This window comes from Squalius cephalus (genome assembly GCF_949319135.1).
Source record: "Squalius cephalus genome assembly, chromosome: 2".
Classification (NCBI taxonomy): Eukaryota; Metazoa; Chordata; class Actinopteri; order Cypriniformes; family Leuciscidae; genus Squalius; species Squalius cephalus.
The window spans coordinates 25,230,402-25,253,424 of NC_137123.1; the positions used below are offsets into that span (position 1 = coordinate 25,230,402).

Here is a 23,023-nt window from a genome sequence, read left to right on the forward strand (position 1 = left end):
ATTTCGAGATCGTCCGAAATGTCCGGGATTCGGCTTTTGCGTTCTACAGTCGCCATTCATTCATTATGTTTACTGTGGCGAGCAGGATGAGGCTGACGGCCGCGGGAGAACGGCGCGAGGCCGGTGGCGTCATTACTGAGACGCGCCGGGTCTCGCATCTCTCACGGAGGTGCGGGAATTTTCTTAGCAATGGTAAAACGCACATCAACCGATCACTTGTTTAGCGTTCATGTAAACACTACATTCAGATTCACCGATCGGAATGAATTCAGTTAGATTGAAACAAAATGTGTGCATGTAAACAATGAATGGCGACCGCAGAACGCAAAAACTGAATCCCGGACATTTTGAACTATCTCGCCCGCCGGACAAGTCCGGGAAAAGGAGGATGGTATAACCCCTATTTACTCAGCTTTCTCCTACTATTCAGCTTTCTCCACAGAACAAGAGCCTGCTAGCTTAGCTTCCAAAGAAAGACGGCTGACACTGACACTGTACATTCTGTGAGCGAGATCCCACCCTCTATGGGCGGGTTGAAAACATGCGGAACAACGCCATCTACTGGCTGTAGTCTTTAGCCTCTGGCCAAAAAATCCTCCGATGACGCAAAATGATGATTTTTGCGTCATCGGAGGATTTTTTCCAGACAAAAAATACATAAATCTCTTGTCTCAGGGGGATATGAGGGTGGAAAGCATGGTAATTCGAAAATACTACAGGTTTTCTACTAATACAAAGCTTAATGCTAAATCCTGAAGTATCCCTTTAATGCTTCCTTGCTGAATAAAATAATTAACTTCTTTAACCCTCTGGGGTCCTTCGTTTAACAGTCACACTTGAGACCTTCGGGTCCAAATGGACCCGGAGGGCGGGATTAATATATAAAAAAATCATAATATATTTTTTTTTTTACTTGTTTTTTATAATATTTTTTCTTTTCTTTTTTGGTGTTTTGAGATAATTTTATGATTTATAATTAATATTTATGCAATAATTATGACCCATTTTTTCCCATTGAATATAATAGAAATTTTGTATATATATATAATTTTTATTTTATTTTTTATTAAAGCTGTATTTCATTTTAGAGTCAAGCCTAGGCCTCATGAAAGCAATTTTTGAAATGAGATGGGCGCCAACTGGTGGACACACTGAGCATTTTTATCACGCAATAGCACATTTTTACCACTAGTGGATTTACAGCTCTCTGTAGAAAGGCTTGAGAATTCTAGTGATTTTTGCCTGAACAGATTTAGTCTGTTTTGCACTCTTGATGTTTTAGAGATTCACCCCTTCACTGTTGAGTCCTTTTTTTCTGCATCCTGGCTGATTTGTAGATTGTATGCACAAAAAACTCTGTGTTTTCATATTTTTGACAATTTCCCATTCATTTCCTATGGGGGTCATTTTTGACCAAAGAGCAGAAGTGTGACGACCACTTAGCATGCTTGGATCATGACCTCAATATTTTTTGTGTGTTCACATACCTAATACCATAAAAGTCACCTAGTTTCGTAACATTCCGATGAAGCTGTGATTTTTAAAAATTCAAAACAGATTTTTGTAATCTGAATTTATTAGTGTGTATGTGTATAAAAGTGTGTTTGTGTGTGTGTGTGTGTGTGTGTGTGTGTGTGTGTGTATGTGTCTGTTTTGCACTCTTGATGTTTTATAGATTCACCCCTTCACTGTTGTGTGCTTTTTTTCTGGATCGTGGCTGATTTGTAGATTGTACGCACAAAAAAACTCTGTATTGTCACATTTTTGCCAATTTCCCATTCATTTCCTATGGCGGGTCCATTTGGACCCGAAGGTCCTGAGTGTGACTATTTTTTTTACAACCACTTAGACTATTCAAATCCTGTCCCCATTTTGTTTGGGTGTTCATATACCAAGTACCAACAAAGTCACCAAATTTCGGACCATTCCGATGAAGCTATGATTTTTTTTTAATTTTTATTTAAACGCTTCGGGTCCATTTGGACCCGAAGGACCCCAGAGGGTTAAAAAGAAATCATAATTACCACACACTTTTGAACGTTATATTAAATATAGGTCAACCAAAATTTGTTTTGTGTGGACAATTATTTGCTGCCATTGAAATTTAGATCTAAATGATCCATTTTCCTATTAATTCTGTCATGTTAACAATTTTGCATTTTGGTGGATCTGATAAATATAATTGTTTGATATTATTGTTTGTTTGCTTTTTTCTACAGCAAAATCAGTGGAGAATCCATGACTGAAATGACTCATGTGTCTTGTGTTTTGTTGAAAAATAACAATAGTCTTTCTGAAACCATGTGAGGTTACCTTGGAGAGAACAGAAAGGCGAACGACAGCATAGTTAGAATCACTTCCTCCAGGTCCCTCTGCCTCGATGGTTAGCGTAACATCTGTGCCTGAGACCGTATCAGCAGGAGGAGTGAGAGACACTGTCCCTTGAGCACTGCCGCCACTCTGCAGATTGAGCCTGCGATGACAAAGAAACAGAACTGTGGATCAGAGTTTTGCTCTTGATAAGAAAAGCAATAAAAGCTTGTTCGTCAATCATCACTGAGTGATTTGATAAGTAAGTGGAGAAATTACGTTGATGGATGTATGATAGTGATGTTTTTGTCATTTTTGGCAAGAATTGTGTAGGTACCGCTTGATCCGTTGGTTGTAACAGTAAAATTTAGTTTAAATTCTTGTCCTGGCAGCATGGAGCTGTCCGCTATTGCCTATAGATGGAGACATAAAACCAAAGAGAAGACATTCAATTCCAGAAAATAGCATTATTATTAAAATAGATTTGTTCAAACAACTAGTGAGCTGCCTACTGCCTTCTAAAGGAAGTGGTCTATGGAACCTTGGAAGCGACCGATTTCCACACAAGAGATGTCGCTGCAAGTGGGAGGTAAAGTTATTTTGATTAAAGATTACGAGGGCACATTAATAAAAATAAATAAATATGTGCATGGATAAAATGTCCATTTATAATAAATACTGCAATATTCCATTAAAAACAAGAATTGTGGATTTTCATTTCATGGTGACTTTAAATAAGCATAAAAATACAGCACACAAACAAAGATTGAGCATAATCAATTTCTAAGTTAAATTAACTAGTTTTGTTGATAATTTTTAAGGACAATGGGTCTCATTCACTCACCGTGTATATGCACACATCTGAGTATAAACGTTTTCACAAACAAATCAAGATTCATCAATAATTTGATACTAAAATATATTGTCATTTTACAAAAAAATATGAACAACTGAAACCTGTTACGTAATGCAGACAAGGAGAGGATGATGGGTGATAAACAGGGCGTTTTATTGAACAATAAGTGGAGTGTGGGTGACGAGGCAGATGAACACATGAGGGAATGGATACACTAGAAGGACGAGACAGGGAGATAGTCCACAATGTGAAAACGAGACTGGACAATGAGCTGGGGTGAGGTGTCTGTAATAGAGGCAGTGATGAGGGTAATGATGAGGTGGAGGTGTGTGTGTGATCATGAATGACGTGCAGGTGAGAGCTAAGGGGGTGATGGGAAATGTAGTGCAGAGGAGGTGACAAGGCTGATCTGTGACAAAACCACATACTCTGGGTAATTTTATACATAGATATTTCATCTTACAGTAAGTATGTTTCATCATCAAGAGTACATCTTTAGAGAGTGTGATATGTTTGCTGAGAGTGATACAAAATTGTTATGAAAAGGTTGTGCATTAAGGTTTGGGTGTTTAAAAAACAAATCTTCCATCACAATAAGTGTATTGTGATTGTCAAAACATTTTAGTTTAGTAACTAAGCTGAATTTTATTAGGTTTAGTGACAACATGTTACAATGTTTACATAGTGCAATTTCTTATAAGCTACGTTTTTTTATCATTGCTTGACACAAATTTCACGATTTCAATTCAGTTAAATTCTTGTGATTTGATTTAATATTGACTCATTTGGATAAATAATGGATTAGGTAGGCTACACAAGATAGGTGCAATTTTTTCTCAAGAAAAAAAAATATCTCATGCTAATAATGCTCTAATGCTGTAAACAGAGAGCCCTATCAGCTGGTAGTTTTATTTAAGGTTAAAGGTTAAAAATAACTCAAATTAAATATAATGCGTTTTTTATAATTACAACAACTTTATTTAATGATATAAGTAAAAATATAAAAAAATATATATGTAATATAGTACACATATTTAGCAAAATACTCTCTATAGCTCTTTTTTTTCTAGCCAACTAACGTGCTATAGCCTATATTATGGTCATTATTGCTTTCCTGAGGTAGCCTAAATGTTATGTGACATAATTGTTCTCCAGCTGTTTTATTTACCCCTTTCCGCAGTTAAAAAACACTGATTGATCAATATTATGTATGAGGAATATACATTTCGGTAAGTTGTACTGTATCTTTCAACATTGTTCATTCGTGTTTATTTAGGCTACTATTAGCTAGTAGAGATGATCGGTTCATGTGCCGCTAGGGATCTGTCGCGTCACATTTACAAGCGCCAAAACAGCATTTATTGTTTGAATTTCGTAATAAAATTGACAGAATCTGAGAGCTGAGACTTTTTTTTTATATCATAAGTAACCTGCACTGTCTAGTCTGACGGTCTCCGTGTCCTCTTTGCTTTGCGATTTTTCTGTGCGTGCGAAAATGGATGTGTTGCGTGAGAGCATGTGAAAAGTGTCAATTGCTTGAGTTTCACGGTGAATGCGTGAGAGTTGGCAGCTCTGGAAGTTCGAGTCACATTTGTTCTGAGCACATGGCACAAGGAAACACACATGAAAAGCCATGTGCTCACAACAAACATGACTAGAACACAAGCACATGGCCAGTAAAACAAATCACAATGACAATCTCCTGTGAATATCTAGCCCCGCCCATCTTGTTACATGATTATTGGTTCATTTGCCCCACCTGTCCTCCCTCGTTCGCTCTCCCTATTTATTCTCCTTGTGTTTGCAGTCCTGTGCTGGATTGTCATTGAATGTTCCCTTCCTTCCTTCTCACCCTCGGGGTAGGTTTTGTTTTATTTTTATTATTAATAAACCCCATTATTGTTTCTTTATGATGTTCCCATTTCTCACCCTGGTCCCTGTCATGTCTAACCCTAACGTCCCCGAGTCTGACCAGTCTGTTCTTCCTGCACTGCCGGCTCCACCGGCTCCACCCAAGCATCTTGCCTTGCCAGCTCTGCCTACCCATTCGACTCTGTCCTTGCTGTCTGCCTTGCCGGCGCCGCCCTTGCTGCCAGTCATGCCAGCTCTGCCTATGCTCCCAGCGCCGCCCTGGCTCTCAACTGGGACTCCAGATCCACCGGAACCCGCCTGGTCCGTTCCACTAGCTCCGTCCTGATCCTCTGTCGGGTCTCCAGACCTGCCGGAGTCCGTCTGGTCCTTCACTCCAGTCCTGGCCTGGCCATCTGTTGGGGTTCTTGATTGGCTGGAGCCCCCATGGTCTGTCCCTTCGGTTCCACCCTGGCCTTCTGCCAGGACTCCAGACCCGCTGGAGCCTCCCTGGCTCAACCCGCCCGTCCCTCCCTGATTCCTCCTTATGATTTTGTGGATGTTCCCGCTGGCTCTGACTTGGCTCCCCTCCTCTCCTTGTTTCTGTAGTTTGATCCCTTTCTGTTTTGTGTTGTCATGTTGGTGTGCTGGTCTTTGTTCTTTGTGATAATCCTGTCTTGTGTTGTCTGCTGTGTATCGTCTTGTGTTATGTTCCTGTCTTGTTTTCGGTGTGCCTCATTAGGGACCAAGTTTTTCTTGGTTTTGTGACAGAGCCCTGACACTCCTGTATTTTCTTGTCTTTGTCTGTGTGCCTGGTTTCATGTTTGGTATCGGGATTCAGACATTCATGCTCAGTGTTTGTTTGTCTTCTGTCGTGAGCGCATGGAATGAGCATTTGCTCGTTCTTGTGCTCTTCTGTCCGTGTGTTTTGTGCTTTCATGTCATGTTTTGTCTTGTGCTGTGTAGCTTGTGTTTTACACTAGCTGTGTGCTTTAATGTTGTCATGTTTTGTGTGAACACGTTTAATGGTTTAATTGGTTCATTTGCCCCACCTGTCCTCCGTCGTTACCTGCTTTGTTTGCTCTCCATATTTATTCTCCTTGTGTTTGCAGTCCTGTGCTGGATCGTCATTGAATGTTCCCTTGAGTGTTTCCTAGCTCTGGTCGAGTAATGTCGTGTTAATCTTTCTGCTTGTCATGGTTTCCCCCTCGGTAGGTTTTGTTTGTATTTATTTTTATTTTTATTAATAAAGCCCATTGTTTCCTGCACTTGAGTCCTTGCTCCCTTCACTCAACTCTGACAAGAATAGTTATCTTAAGAGGCAGCATATCTGAAGATGCTGTCTAACTTTTGGTACATCTCACAAGTTTTGAGTGGCATAATAGATCAAATAATTTAGTTTTGAAAATAAGTGTCATGTTCCAAAAAAGAATGCAGTTTGTACCTTGACAGTGACTTTGGACTGAGACATCTGTGTGGTGGTCTGCCTCTGGAACAGGCTGGAGACAGTCTTGTCTTTTCCTTTTAGCAAGACCACAAACTCTCCTTCTGGAACTTCTTTCACAGTAACTAGGAAATCTCCACCACCCATTTTCTCTATGGTTCCATTAGACACTTTGACCCCAGACACCTCCATGAGAGCGACCTCATGCACCTCTAGAACCTCTGGACCTTTCTGTCCAGTCAGTGTTAGTAGCAGCTTAACTGGTGAGCCTGAATAAAGAGCAAATAATTATAACTTTTTTTTTTTTTTTTTTTTTTTAAGAATCGATTCATAGTTGACCACAACAGTGGTTCAAACCTGCTGATGGCCGCCCATCAATGACAGCATATCCAGGATGAGGTCCTTTGAATTCCTCCACAAAGTCGTAAATGAATGTAATCGTACTCTGACCTGAAAAATGAATGTTCTTTTAAATTAATTTATTTTTTTTTACTCTCTACATTACAAAGGCAGAAGAACAGGTTGGCAAAGACTTGGGGCCCCATTTTAACGATCCAAGCGCGTGGTCGACTCTAAAGCGAATGGCGTAAGTGCACTTAAGGCGTGTCCGAATCCACTTTTGCTAGTTTGACGATGGGAAAAATGGTTGGTTCGCCCCATGCATGGTCTAAAAGTGTTGTCCCTCCATTCTCTTAATGAGTAATGGGTGTGTTTTGGGCGTAACGTGCAGTAAACCAATAAGGGCGTCATTTCCTTTAAAAGCCAGTTGCGCTCGCGTCATGGTGGATTCGCTATTTACATGGCGGAATTTGCAAGTGGAAAGACTGAACGCTTCTCCAGAGAGGAAACGGATCTGCTTGTGCGCAAGGTTAAAGTGTGCAAGCAAACCATCTACGGGACAAGCCGGATTCCATTATCCTATGTACACAATAATAATCTTTTACATTTGTAATCCTTTTATTTTTAATATTTGGCATGTTTGTGTGCTGCCTCAAAATAGCAACACGCCAACAATGCACCTGAACACACCTCGTTTTCAGACCAGCACGCCCATGTGCACACAAATGGGCGCAAATGCATTTGCAATTTAAGCAACGTGGTGCAGGACATATGATAACTGCGTTGGGCTGAAACTAGCAAAAAACACTTGCCTGGCACCGCATTGTGCCGTGTATGATAGAGCCCTTAGTCTTTTGTATTGCATTGGTTTATTAAATATGTACATGATGGCTCACCAATCACTTTTATGGTGTAGGCTCGAGTTGTCGTCATGTCAATGTGCCACAGGCCCATCTCAGTTTCATTTAATTGGATCCGTTGCTGGTTTCCTACACTCTGAATTGTTCCCAGAGGTCCGTTGGAAACAGTGTTAGATTGAGACACACCTGGAAGCAAGTGCATTAAAATAGATAATAGTGGAAGAACTTACTTTTATATCTTATATTGAAGCTGTGCATAATAACAATCAACAATCAATCAAATGAGTACAGCACAATATAATATAATCAATTCGCAACACATACTAGTTTTACATTTTTATTTAGTGTTTTTTCTTTTTTTTCTTTTTTTTTCAATAACTTACATTTCACTCTAACATTGTTAGTTTTAATAAAATTTTCAGATTTTTCTAGATTCAGTTTATTTCATTTGTATGGCTGCCAATATTAATATGCTAATTATTTCAATTTCTCAGTGTCATTGTGACCTAGTGGTATTTCATGTTTAATGCTGGCAGGCTGCAAAGGTTTCAAGTTTTATAATATAATAATATATATAATATCATAATATAAGTGTGCAATTTTCCTGCCTCTGCTTTTGATATTAAACCTTCTGGTCATTTATTTTGATACGTTTCTTTCCCCATTTCTGGTTAGACAGGAAACGTGCATGACACTACGACTTATCCTGGACTAAAATGAAATTAAGATGATACAAATTTATCGGGATAGCTGAAATTCAAAATGACGGCTAATGGGGCCTGTAAATTCTAAAATAAATGTTTAGTCGTCATGTTAATTGTTAATATGAATATTATTTAAAAATAATAATGCATAATATATAATTAATTCTAAAGTAAAGGTAATGATAACCCACTAGTATTGACTCGAGTATTACCAAATGGAAGGAATTACTAATTATTTGGATCAGTATTCTAAGGAAAAAAACATGATAATTCTCTAGTATTGATTGAAATCATAGCAAACTTTTGAGGTTTTTGTAAAGTACTGGATAGTAATTCCTGCTGATGGTTTTGGTAACACTTGAGTCATTACTAGTGGGGTACCGTGATCTTCACTTTAGAATACTGATCCAAATAATTAGTAATTCCTTTAGAAGGATGTAGTAACATTTGAATCATTACCATCCAAAACTTTACAAAACCCTCAAAAGCTTAAAATGACTTCAGTCATTACTAGTGGGTGACCATGATCTTCACTTTAGAATTATGGAAAATTTTTTAAATCAATTTTAGTTAATTTTTGTATCATGAAAATGGTTTGGTTACAAACAATATTTTTATGTTAGTTACATTTTTATTTTAGTTAACAAAAATGCTTTAATTTAGTTTTCAATAATATGTGGTTCGCATTCTACTAAAAGCAGTTTTGAATTTACCTGTCGGGCTGCGTAGGTTGAATGTGAGGCTACTTCCTGTGATGTAGATAGTAGTGTTGGACACAGACTCATCCAGTAGGAAGGAGAAACTCTCCACACGTCCTGGATCCCTGGAGCGCTGAAGAATTGTCACCTGACAGAAGAAGACATAGCGTGCAAACATTTGCAAGGAAAAAACTTCGGCTTTAATAATTTATACCAGTAAGCTGTTATAACTGTTTTGTTTGTGAAATATTTACAATTTCAAAATGACTATAAGACGCTGATCATACCAGGGTTGAAGTGGAGGTATCAACAATGATATCAGTGGCTTGAGAGATACTGGACTTGGGGACCTCAATGGCTTGACCTCCAGAGGCCATGGCCATGTCATAATACACATGAAAATCTGGCCCTGACTTCAAAGCCCTTCTCCTCCTGCTATATGTCGTCATGAAGAAAGACACCTGAAAAGAGATGGCGAGAGATGAAAAAGTGGGAAACTAATGGAGGACTGGTTAAAATGTTGATGGCAAAGACTGAAAGTGAAACAACGATGGACAGTTTACCGTAGACTTGGTGCTGCGGATGAGGGCGGTGATGATATTCTCCAGGTATGTATCCTTTGGTGGAGCGTCGGTGAACACATATATTTGCGAGGAGGAGGGAGCGCCTGTCAGAGCCAACTGCGGGAGAGACAGAAGGTTAGAAAATAGAAGAACCATGTTGAGTGGTCAATAAAAACTGCGCACCTCTGCCCGCCCACAGCCCTGGGATGGAAAGTTAAAGTCACCCATCCAAGACCTGTAGGACCACTTCAGCCCTCGCAGGTCAGACGGGCTCTGCCCTCCACTCCATGGCAGTCCTCCAGGTTTTTCAGGCCAAACTCCTCCACTCCATGAACGTCTGGCCCTGACCCCGCTGCTTTCAGAGAGCTGAGCAGCCCAACAGACTTGGCTATGTGCGCTACAAAGGCAACTGCCCAGATGATCAACCAACTCAGCAGCCCGCAAAGCCCGCACCTTTCATCACCCAGTCCAAGTCAGACTCTAAGCCTCAATAGACGCTCTCGCTCCGCCAAGCACTACCCTTTTCCTGAGACTCAGAAGCTCCTGAGCCTCCTACAGCCGGATCACCCTCCAAAAAGTCTCGAGTCTGCCCCCCAACTCCTTGTTCCAGGTGTTGCAGGCGATGTGTTCGTTGCAAGCACTGGGTCCATTCATTTAAATGTTCACGCACCCATGCAACTCACCGTTGTTATAGCGGACAAAATAAAAAATATTGAGAACTTTTCCTCTTCCCAATATGGACTGTATATGGCTCCACGCACCTTTAGGAAGTGCATGGATATGGCCCTCTGAGACAGAAGGGAATAAGCATGCTGAATTACCTCAATGACTGTCTCATATTGGCCCACTCAGAGGCTGAGTTGAATATTCACAGGTCTTTGCTCCTCAGCCATTTGGAATGTCTGGGACTCAGGATCAACCTTCCAGTCTTCCAGCCAGAGTTGGCCAGCTCCTTCCTGGGAGCAGTTCTCGATTTGGCCCAAAGGCGGGCCTGGCTCTCCACGGAGCAAGCTCTATTCTTTCAGAGTAGGGGTATCACTCCCCCTCAGAGCATTTCAGAGGATACTGGGCCTAATGGAGGCTGCATCATCTGTAATTCTGCTGGGCCTGCTACACATGTGGCCCCTGCAGTATTGGCTGAAACCACGGGTTCCAGCCCACCTTCGTTTCAAGGTGGACCACGGCTATGTCATGGCCCTGGCCCCTTGGAAGGACCCCCGTCTGTACCAGACCAACGAAGAATTGGAGTTGATCTCCAGAAGGAAGGTGGTCTTGACAGATGCCTCCAGCACGGGTTGGGGAGCTCTGTTCGAGGGCAGGGCGACATCCGGCTCCTGGTCGGGCATGGACAAACAGCAGCATATCAACTGCCAAGCAATGCTGGTGGTTTTTCTGGCCCTCAAAAACTTCCTACCAAAACTGAAAGGGCACCGTGTCTTAGTCTGCTCTGACAACATGGCAGTAGTGTCGTACATAAACCACCAAGGTGGACTCAGATCGAGGTCTCAGTACAAACTGGTGAGATGCCTCCTCTTATGGGCACAGCGCAACCTGCGCTTCCCCTGTATGCCTTTCCCCTGGTCGCGCTACTCCTTCGGGTCATCAGACAAACCAGGGAGGACAGACTGAATATGAGCTTTCGATGAATGCTGCCCTTCTGCTAGCCCTAGCGTCAGTCAAGCAAGTGGGTGACTTGCAAGCACTCTTTGTGAGCCTTGAGTTTGGGCCAAATGACTGTAAAGTCGTCCTCAAACCAAGGCATGTTTACGTACCTAAGGTGCTCTCCACTCTGTTCAGAGCACATGTCATTAATCTACCTGCTCTTCCTGTTTTGAAGGACGAGCGAGAGTTGCACTTACTCTGCCCGGTTCGGGCATTAAGAGCGTATATCAAGCGCTCTGCCAAGTTCAGGTAGTCAGAGCAGCTTTAAGTGGGCTTGGGAGGATGCACATGCGGTCACAAAGCAAAGATTATCACACTGAATAGTGGATGCAAATGCGCTAGCTTTCGCTTCTGTGGGCCGCCAGTGCAGTTCCTGTCTGTTTAGCTGAGCCTTGAAAAAAGCTTTTACCCAACAGCCATTTTTGAACTGAATTCCCTCTTCCCTGCCTCTATCCCCCCACAGCTGTTTCAATCATTTTAAACGGACATGTATGCCATATTGTTGCTATATCATGCACAAGACACTTTAAGCTATTTTTATTGTTTAACTTATTGTTTTTATGTGGGTAATATGGATGAATACAGTTTGATTTCTATGAGAGATATCACATTTTGTTGTATACAACGCACAATGCGGCGAAGGTCAGACTACAGCGCGATGTGCGTACAGCAGAGAGGCTGACTGGACAGAGGCAGCTGTCACTTAACGACCTGTATGAGGCCAGAGTCAGGAAGAGGGCAGCTAAAATTGCTCCTGATCAGTCCCATCCAGCAAGTGACATTTTTAGGCTGCTTCCCTCAGGAAGAAGGTACAGGGCGGTGAGGACAAGGACCTCACGCCATCTAAATAGTTTTTTTCCAAGAGCCATTTCCCTTATGAATAGCTGATCCAGCAGTATTTTTGGACTATTTTATTATTTGATTGATTGTTTTAGGCATGTTTTTTGCAGCTATACGCATATATGTTTGTGTGTTGAGTTTGTGTGTTACTGATGGCCATATCAAATTCCTGTGTATCTGCTGATGCATTTGGCGAATAAAGTGATTCTTATCTTATCTTATCTTATCTTAATGACAATAAAGGTTAAACTAAAAACTAAAACCACAGCGATCTGTCATGTCACATTTAAGAGCGTCAAAACACCATTTATTGTTTTAATTTCATGATAAAATGGACCGATTTAGAAAGATAGCACTTTGTTTCTTTTTATAACAAGGCACAAAGCTATTTGCGATTATTGGATGAGAGGTGCACTACAAATAATGTTTAGTATAGGGAAAAACTGCAGACCTGGCAACCCTGGCTTGAACTGTGGGTGTTTCATAGGGTCAAATTGAGCCTGCTTTTATATGTAGATGTTTTTAGCTGTTAATGCCTTATTGTCACATTAACTTGCCTTAAATTTAACACGAGAGATTTTCTTGTGAGTTGCAGTCGGTCATGGTTTTACCGCACACTTTTGATTGACAGGATACAATCGGCACTAATCATCGGCTGTTTTTAAACAATCGAATGGCTGATAGTGAAAATAATAGCTTTTATCGGCCGTCTGATACCGATTGTTGGCTGATACATCGGTGCATCTCTAGCTGAAAGGCCACACAACACAGTACCTGAAGTCCTGATAGGCACATTTCTGGGAGGTCTCCTCCTCCTTTAGCTTCGAGCATGGCGATCTCTATCTTCATTACATTTGGGTCTGTGGTTCTTATTAGTGGTCCAAAAACTGCAAATTCATACAAATTGTATCTGTAAAAAAATAAACCACTTTTTCCATAATAATTGTAAAAAAGTACATAATTGTACAGAGGCAACATTATAAGCCACCATACAGGCACATTCCCAACACGAAGGCTGTTCCAAAAAGTACCAAATTCTAAGGCAGAATTGAATTTTTTTCTTCACAGAGAACAAGAAACTCAGTGGGGAAACAATCTAAGATGATGAAGAAATGATGCTATTAAATAAACCTATTTTAAATTGCATTCAATAATGAAAAGTATCAATAAAAACAGTTTAGAGTAATTAAAAAGGTTTATTTTTACTAAATATTTCTATGTGATATGTATTCCAGTGCTTAATGGAAACCCCTTTTGCACTCACCTGGATCATTAAACGGCACCAGAATATATTCAGATGGTTCATCTTGAGTCCCTTTCTTACTGTCAATGATGTTGAAGGCGACTCTCTTGGCTTCTGCAATATCCTTCGCCATACTGCCTGTGGTGTCAATCACAAAAGCCAGTACTGCAGATCGTGCAATACCCATCAGCCTAATGGAGGAAAAAAATATTATTCTGGTTAATGGTTTTTACATTTGCATTCACATTACATTTATAATTATATACATTATTTAGACTTAGAAATTAGGAATGCTACATACACTACCATATAAAAGTTCGGGGTCAGTCTTATCCAAACTTATTCTCACCAAGGCTAAATTTATTTGATCAAAAACACAGTAAAACAGCACTATTTTGAATTATTATTAACGTTTTAAATAACTGTTTTCTGTTTGAATATATTTTAAAATGTATTTATTCCTGTAATTGCAAAGCTTTTAAAGCAGCCATAAGTCCAGTCTTCAGTGTCACATGATCCTTCAGAAATCATCATTCTAAGTGACAATTTAATAGTCAGTTTAATGTGTCCTTGTTGAGTAAAAGTATTAATTCCTTTGAAAAAAAAAAAAAAAAAAAATGAATATTTGAATATGTCTAAAGGTATATAAGGAATTTATCCCCATACCGAAGGTAGTCCTTGTTTCCTACAGCTCCACGTATGTCCTCCAGCAGCTCCAGGGTGGCTTCAGATGCCAGGTTCACAGCATTATTGTGTAGATCAGCAGTATGGGAATGGCGTTCATCTTTACTGATCCCACCTCGAGGATTCTTGGTACTGCTGAAATCAGTATCCCCACCATGGCTACATTTACCTTTCAAAGAGAATATAACTAAAATAATAAACAATAGAATATAACTAAAAATGAAATATGCTTAAGAGAGTGTACCGTTATATTCTCTTTACAATAAGTTTTCTCCTTTAACTTGCACCTCAAAAGGTTTGATTTGCTGTGCTTTTGTACATTTACCTTTCACATACGCATAAAATACAAATAATGAAATTGTAACACTTAAGAATATTTTTTCTCCAAATCCACACACTTCTTCCACTTCTAATCACTTTTAAAATGTTTCTTAAGTGGGGAAATGCAGCTGATGTCTTATTTTGGTAATTTGGTAAAAAGTTAAAAAAAGTTAGGTTTTGAACTACTAGATGTGTTAGCTCTGCTTTTGTTGATTTTGTTGAAGTTTTGTTGAAGTTTTGTTTTAATGTCTATATTTAAAACAAAACTTAATTAAAATTCATGACAGAATATAAAAAAGCCCCTTTTGACTGGAATAATCTGTTTCTCTGAGATCTACTACCTCCCTTAATCGCTTTAGGCTATCTTTATTTTCTTATCTTAAAATAACCTGTTCATGTTTTTTATTTTTCTTCTTTTTTTCTTCTTTCTTTTTTTGAGAATCCAAGGATTTTCAGTTATTAACTGGACTTATGTTGATGTTACTGATGTATGATGTTGAGTTTTTGTATTTCAACTGTGGTTTGTGGGTGTGGGGGACAGGTTGAGCATTTCTTTTGTTTTGTATATTTGTAAGGTAGTTGTGTTTTGTGTTATATTATTCTGTTTGTGTTTCTAGGACCCCCTTGAAAATGAGATGTTACATCTCAAGGGGCTATCCTTTCAATAAATTCAATATGCTAATCAATGACTAGAAGATGACTACACATAAGCTACCTAAATTCACAAACTAACCATTCAGAAATGTTGTCACTTCTTCTTGAGTCTCTCCATCTTTGTCTGACTCGGGTTTGAACATAAAAGGCTAAAGGTTTTTCAGTGCATGTCTGTGTGAGGTAAAAGGACAAAAGCTCTTGTAGCTCCGCCCTCTGTGCTGGGAGCAGCAGCTCATTTGCATTTAAAGGGACAGACACAAAAACGGTACATTTTTGCTCACCCTCAAAAAGTTAAAATTTTAACATGCTATATAAAATATCTGTGGGGTATTTTGAGCTAAAACTTCACATACACACTCTGGGGACATCAGAGATTTATTTTCCATCTTGTGAAAATGCCATTATACCTCCCCTTTAATTCATTTTGTGTTGTCACAGTTAGTTCCCTTTGGTAAATTTGGACTTTGTTTATTTGAAACCATTATGAACCTTATGAACAAAATATAACAAATTGGCTTTGTTTTTCTGATTAGAAAGAGAAAAAAAAAGTGCAAGATGTGTTAAGAAATTACTTGAGCTACAACCGTACCATCAACATCCTAGTTACAACAACGTTTGCACATAACAACTTAAAACAACTCATTATAGGAAGCTGATAAGACACAAACACAAGTTAATCAGTTAGCTTAAAAAAAGTAGTGGAAGTAGTTAATAATACATTTTGAGTTCACCTTATATTTTGTACAGTATATATGTCCATGCATGTTTCTGGTATAAACATAAACATAAAAAATGTTTACACACCTGGAGGTTTGTCAGAGGAGAACAAGCCCATGTATCCTGAAGTGAGGTACTTCCCATTCAGAATAGCAGGCAGCAGCTGGTTTGGACAGGTACCACTGGCACAGTCACTGCATGTTGGCATTGCAAAGTCTACACATGAACAAATGCACATGCATTATATTTACAGCAGTATACATCACACATAAATCACAAACATGCACTTAATTTACTTATTTGCTGTTTAAGGAACAGTCAACATAGATTAATCTCATACAATATGATATATACTCACCGGTGTAACCTCTTATCAGTTATGCACCAAGACACCTGTTCACTTATCTCCAGTTTTCATTTTAAACATTTATTATTAAGAGCTATTACAAATGAACATTGGACAAGGCAACAAAGATGGTGTTATCTCCACGTTTTTATTTTCCACATATCTCTCATAAATCTTACCCGCTGGCTTTATCTACCTGCAATGTTATCAATTTTGAGATCTGGTCTGATGAGGTTGACATATGGACTTTTGTTCCCTAATTCGACCCAGTTACTGTGGCTATAAAAATCCTGCAAAAAAAAAAAAGAATTAAAATTAAGGAGTAACATAATATAATATTAATTATATTAAAGCTTACGTTACATTAAAGCTTATGTTATATATATATATATATATATATATATATATATATATATATATATATGCCTAGTTATGTCATGAAATGTTGGATGGCACAGGCTAATGGGTCCTTAACACAAACTGATGATATTCACAGCTCAACTATATTGCCAAAAGTTTTGGGACGTCTGCCTTTACATGCACTTGAACTTTAATGACATCCCATTCTTAATCCGTAGGGTTTAATATGGAGTTGGCCCACCCTTTGCAGCTATAACAGCTTCAACTGTTCTGGAAGGCTTTTCACAAGGTTTAGGAGTGTGTTTATGGAAATTGTTGACCATTCTTCTAGAAGAGCATTTGTGAGGTCAGGCACTGAGACACAAGAAGGCCTGGCTTGCAGTCTCCGATTTATCCCAAAGGTGTTCTATTGGGTTGAGGTTAGGACTCTGTGCAGGTCAGTCAAGTTCCTCCACACCAAACTCGCTCATCCATGTCTTTATGGACCTTGCTTTGTGCACTGGTGTGCAGTCATGTTGGAACAGGAAGGGGCCATCCCCAAACTGTTCCCACAAAGTTGGGAGCATGAAATTGTCCAAAATGTCTAGGTATGCCAAAGCATTAAGGGTTCCTTTCACTGGAACTAAGGGGCCAAGCCCAACCCCTAAAAAAACAACCCCACACCATAATCCCCCCTCCACCAAATTTTACACTTGGCACAATGCAGTCAGGCAAGTACCGTTCTCCTGGCAACCACCAAACCCAGACTCGTCCATCGGATTGCCAGATAGAGAAGTGTGTATAGCCATGGAAATCCATTCCGTGAAGCTCTACTACGCACTGTTCTTGAGCTAATCTGAAGGGCACACGAAGTTTGGAGGTCTGTAGCTATTTACTCTGCAGAAGGTTGGCGACTTCTGCGCACTGTGCGCCTCAGCATGCCCTGACCCCGCTCTGTGATTTTACGAAGCCTACCACTTCGTGGCTGAGTTTTTAGTATTTAGTAGTGAGAAAATTTCATGAATGGATTTATTGCACAGGTGGCAACCTATCACAGTGCCACGCTCAAATTCACTGAGCTCCTGAGAGCGACCCATTCTTTCACAAATGTTTGTAGAAACAGTCTGCATGCCTAGGTGCTTGATTTTATACAACAGTGGCCATGGAAGTGATTGGACCACCTGAATTCAATGATTTGGAGGGGTGTCCCAATACTTTTGGCAATACTTGGCACAAGCTGATTGGTACATGTCGCATCTGCAGCCAATGAGCTTGCTGATCACAACATAAATGGCTGTTTAATTAGCGTATAGCAGTTTGCAGCGCGTTTTCAGAGTCTATCTAAAACTCTTCACCTTCCTCAGCTCCACCTGTATAGATCTGCTATGGGTAATTTATATATATGCTTTAAGTGCAGCAGCAGTATGTCTCACATACTCACAGCAGCATATCAGCGTATGTTTTGGCAGTAGCAAGTTCCTGTACTTGCTCTGCAGCAGAAGCAATAATAATCTACAACAACAGCAATAATCAACAGCAGAAGCAGCAGCAATGTAGCAGATCTATTCCGCCAATACCAAATACATTAACATTGTCATATCCATTCCCATGCTAAAAATCTTTAGAGAGTTGTGATGATATATATATATATATATATATATATATATATATATATATATACACACAAACAAATATATTTTATATTTACTTACTGTATTTTTAAAGGAGACATATCATGCTTTTAAATCGTTCCTTTTTACATATAAATCATACATTTGTGGTCTATATAAAGCGGAACTGCAATGCTTGGGTCTGAATTCCTCATTATTATAGCTCCACAGGCCCCTTTTCTACCCCTTTTCTGATGTGCGTCTGAGAGCAACTCGTTTTGGTGCAGTCTTTTTAAATGCAAATGAGACACGTCATACCCCGCCCCCTCTCCAGGTTGTAGAGGTGACACTCGGTTCAACTCCACCCCGTTCGGCCATTTCTGTAGTTTGATAGCAGAGATACGATTATCTAGCGGCACAGAAACTTTTGGACATCCAAGATTTGTGTCAACACAGAAAACATTTCATCATTGGATAGTTTTTTCGTTTTATTAAAGTGTTGTTTTATGTCAGCTTAATGCCCAGAACAATTTTCAGAAAAGATAAAGCAACTTATTTAGCACAATTCACACGGTAATTCAGGAAAAAAATATCTCTGAATGCTCCACATGAAACTTTGGTGTTCCGACCTTTTACCACCGTGTCGTTTTATTTTGATTAATATGTGCGAGGGAGAGAGAGCAAGACAGCGCCTAGTTTGGAGACGGTGAAGTCTTGTTTACACTTTCGCCTGGCTCGGAAGAGAGAGAGAGCGCGCGCGCGACCGGGTCTCTCTCTCTGCTCGTTCTTTCAGTTAAATATGCGCCCTGTCACAAGCGCAGCAGTTCATCTACATTACTCACCGATCAAATAAGACTTTTGCGGGACAAAAAAAATCGCTTTGGCGGGCGCTAAAACAAGTTCAATGCAGGAAAAACCCTGTTGTTGCTGAAGTAGTTATCCTTGAAGTGCTTCGCGTTCGCGCACACAAAAATGACTTTATGGGTACATTTCCGTTAAAAATAAAACTCAACCAGGCACTTCGAAGAGGTTCTGATGCTGGGAGACGGTGTAATGAAGCGTGTGGGTTACTTACTACATCCAACAACCGAACATTTTGACTTACCCTCTCGTAAGTTCTGCATCTTTGAGCTTGGACTACAAAATCGTAGCGAGAAATAAAAATGGCGGATTGCTCGAAGTGTTGAGCCGGTAGTCGATGTCCTTTTTTGGCAGTTCCGCTGCAAATACTGTGACGTAATTGTTCACAAAACGTCATAGAGAATAGAAAAATCGGAACAGGTTGAAAAATAAGGCCAAAACAGAATATAAAGATATCAACGAAACACCTGAAGAGACTAATTTCAAATTTTCTATACTTCTAAAACCTAAAAATATACAACAAAATGCATTTAAGGGCTAAAAGAGTGGATTTAGCATGATATGTCCCCTTTAAAAGAAGCACAGTAAATGTGTAAATATGACAAATATTCTTAACTGAATGTCTTATATAAAGTTAATATTGAAAGCCAATTTTTTTTTATTTGCTGGAAAACATCTTTTAGAGAAACATGTGGCATCCATAAACAAAATAATTTCTTATAAAAACTATATTTATGTGTTAAAATAGTTTAATGAGTAAAACCATGTTCTTGAGCAATTTTGCAGCAATATGCTTGTCATAGTCTCTGACTGTATCTCCCTCTCACCCACCTGTAGTGTGTGACACACTCGCCCTAGTGTTTCTCTGGCAGACTGAAGGTTGTCAGTGCGGACATTCGCTTTTATGGCTGCAGTTCCCTGAATGATGAGGTTGCGCCCCTCAGCGAAGGCCTCATTATTGAAGTGGTGTGGTGCACTGGCCATGAAATCGCGGTCCAAAAATCCATTCTGCATGTAGATCTGATTCAGTGCCGTACGGAACTTGGCACCCGAAACCTCACCTGTGGCCGTGCCCAGACACGCACGCAGCAGCTCTTCAGGTGATGGGCCCTGTGTTAAAGTGGAAAAATTAAATTAGTTATCATCATTTTGAGTAGAACATGACATTTCTCAAAACAATTATTTGTCTTCAGAAGAATTGCACAATATTCATGTTTACATGTTTACAGCTTTTTATGCCCCTATTTGTACACAAACTCACCGTTGGATTGAATACTCTTCCTTCTGATTCAGCCACTGCTTCACACACCTCGTGGATTTTTGCCATCACAGCAGAACTAGTAATGGTCACATGGGTGTTTCCGCTACCCCCGACTGACACAAAAGCCTGCACCCTGGACACTAGTGTGATCAGGGCCACAATGGGTACTAATGACTTCATGATCATCTGAGTCAAGAAGAATAAAATTCAGCAATTTAATAATGCTTGCCTGTGCAAAAAAGAAAAAGAAAAATAGAAGAAAAAAAGAAAAGAAAAAAAAACCCTATATTATATGTCAAAAGTACAAAAATAAACTGACTAAACCAGTAGACAAATTAAATGAAATGAAGGAATTAAAATCTCTATAGAGAAGTGAGTGGAATTAATATATATTGTGATATTGCAATGTATCCATCATATATAATATATAATAGAAAATGAATAGAATAGAATAGAATAGAATAGAATAGAATAGAATAGAATAGAATAGAAATGTATATAATACACCTTATTACCTTCTATTCAAGGTACCTTCAATCTGTTTCTGTTCCTCCTGTCTGTCTCCTTGATTTTGAATCATTGTTAGGCTCTGATGACATACATATACATTATGTCTTATCTCACAGTGTACAGAAGTTGTCATGCAATCAGAACTCAGCAAATGATTAACCATGATAGAGGAATTATATTATTAAGACATGGCTGCCTTTAAAATATTGTATCACATCACACACACAAAAAGTATAAATCATACACAGTAGCCTTCATTAAATGTGAAATAACATACAAAATTGTTTTGAAACATCTACAGCAGTCATAAAACTAACCTGATGCAAACTGTTGAGTGAGGCTCCAATCCATAAAACCACCTTTGACCATTCACATAAAAACTTCTAAATTGCTTAATTTTAATTTGCTTTAGTACTTTTCCAGCAAAGAGTTTTCCAGTGTATCATAATCTTTGGAAAAAATATTCACATTCCACAATAGGACCAAAATGTTCTTGCACATTAAGGTCCCAGAAACTCAGGAAGTTCTTCAAAATGATTGGCCATATGGCATTATAGGTTCAATGCATGTTCTTTATGCATTAATTATGTAATCAATTATTGTGACTAACCAGGCCAATGTTGGTCCTGGTGAACCACAGTCATGCAGAGTTTTGCTCCAACCCTGAACAAACACACTTGAACAATCTAATCAAGGTCTTAAGGGTTAGAAAGCTAGGCAGATGAGTTTAATCAGGGTTGGAGCAAATCTCTGCACGACTGTGGCTCTCCAGGACACACGTTGGAAACCTCTGAACAGTATTCATGTATTATTCACTTACTTTATTCAAATGTTTACCAAGAAAAAAATCCCTCATTAAAAAAAGTTTTACATATAAACAAACTTGTAAAATAACCAAATTAATCATCACGAGCTAATTTCTAAAGTGGCATCAGTTACTTTTTTTAAGTGTCAGTATAAGAGCAATCCTTTCATATTTGAGTTACTTACATATAGAATATAGAAACTGAATATAGACTGAGGAACTTTAAAAACAAAATCATAAGGTGCCGTTTACAATGTACAATTAGCAAACCTGAATCATTTCTCTTTTAAAAGATGAATCACATGGTTCTTGATCTCAACAAGTATTTCAGTTTTCAACAAGTCAGTTATTATTCAATCATAATACGTCAGTAAATATGACTGTCATGCTTTGCTGGTCACTACAGAGAATTAAAAATATATAGGCCTATTCTTTAATTAACTGACACTCAGGAGAATACCGGAACAGGAATAAACACAAACCAAATATTCAGCATTAATGCAAGACAAAACTAAATGAACCACATGTGAAGTAATCAGTAACTAAGGGAACAAACTGGTACACACTAAGAAACTGGTGCGTCTCAGTCAGCTCCCGAGCTTGTGAATCAGTATATCGTGTTCACAAATTCAGGCACTGCACTGGTAAGGTCGGTAAAGGTAGTAGTCTTGTAGTGACTCACTACACATTGGGACACTGATGACTATTTCCGTTGACATGACAACGTCCTCATTGTACAACATTGTTGTGGTCCCGGCCAACCCAACACTCCATCACAACTTCTCCATTCAGCTAGGTTCATCAACCATAACTCCATCCAGGAGAGCCAGGAACCTTGGAGTTGTGATTGGTGATCAGATGAACTTCACAGACCACATTTCTAGAACTGCCCGGTCCTGCAGATTTACCTTATACAACATTAGGAGGATGCAGCCCCTCCTAGTGCCGATCTCTCTTTCGACAAGCCATCACTGACAGCGTTCTTTAATGCTTGCATCTCTGCATCCTCTACTGTGGCTCTCATGAAAACTTCCAGCTTTTTCTCAGAAATGGGAAATTCACCTCTAGTTCTTCTCCCAACAGATCCTCTTTCAGCTCTGTCAGTTAAGCACGGCTCTGAGTATCAGCTATAGTTCTTTCCCAGGTTTGTATGTTACATTGAGATTGTACCTCTGCAGACATAGAAGCATTCTCTGAAGTCTCATCAGAGCTTGATGTAACGGCTTTCTGAAGATGCTTTCTAATGGTTTGTGGTCACTTTCAATTGTGATTTCTTTCCCACACACGTACCAGTGGAATTTCTCACAGCCATATACAATGGCGAGCAGCTCTTTCTCTATTTGTGTGTATCTGCTCTGACAGTCACTCAGGGCTCTAGACCCATAGGCCACTGGCTTTCCTTCTTGTAAGATCACCTCTCCAATACCCTTTGAGCTTGCGTCAACTGACAGTGTTAGCGGCTTGCTGACATCATAGAACTTCAGGACTGGACTGTGAGTAATCATCTGTTTGAGTTTTTCAAAACTTCTCTTCTGAGCTTCCCAGTGC

General features: G+C 39.4%; 1 protein-coding gene across 1 annotated transcript in view; it reads right to left on the reverse strand.

Moving 5' to 3' along the window:
- The window catches only part of LOC307174232 (von Willebrand factor A domain-containing protein 7-like), a 110,473-nt gene that overhangs the window by 56,375 nt on the left and 31,075 nt on the right, over positions 1–23,023 (reverse strand). The window contains exons 4-5 of the mRNA XM_079897959.1: positions 20,161–20,346; positions 19,731–20,009 (exon numbers count right to left, since the gene is read on the reverse strand). Coding sequence (XP_079754085.1) covers positions 19,731–20,009; positions 20,161–20,346 — 465 coding nt within the window. The remainder of the gene's footprint in view (positions 1–19,730; positions 20,010–20,160; positions 20,347–23,023) is intronic.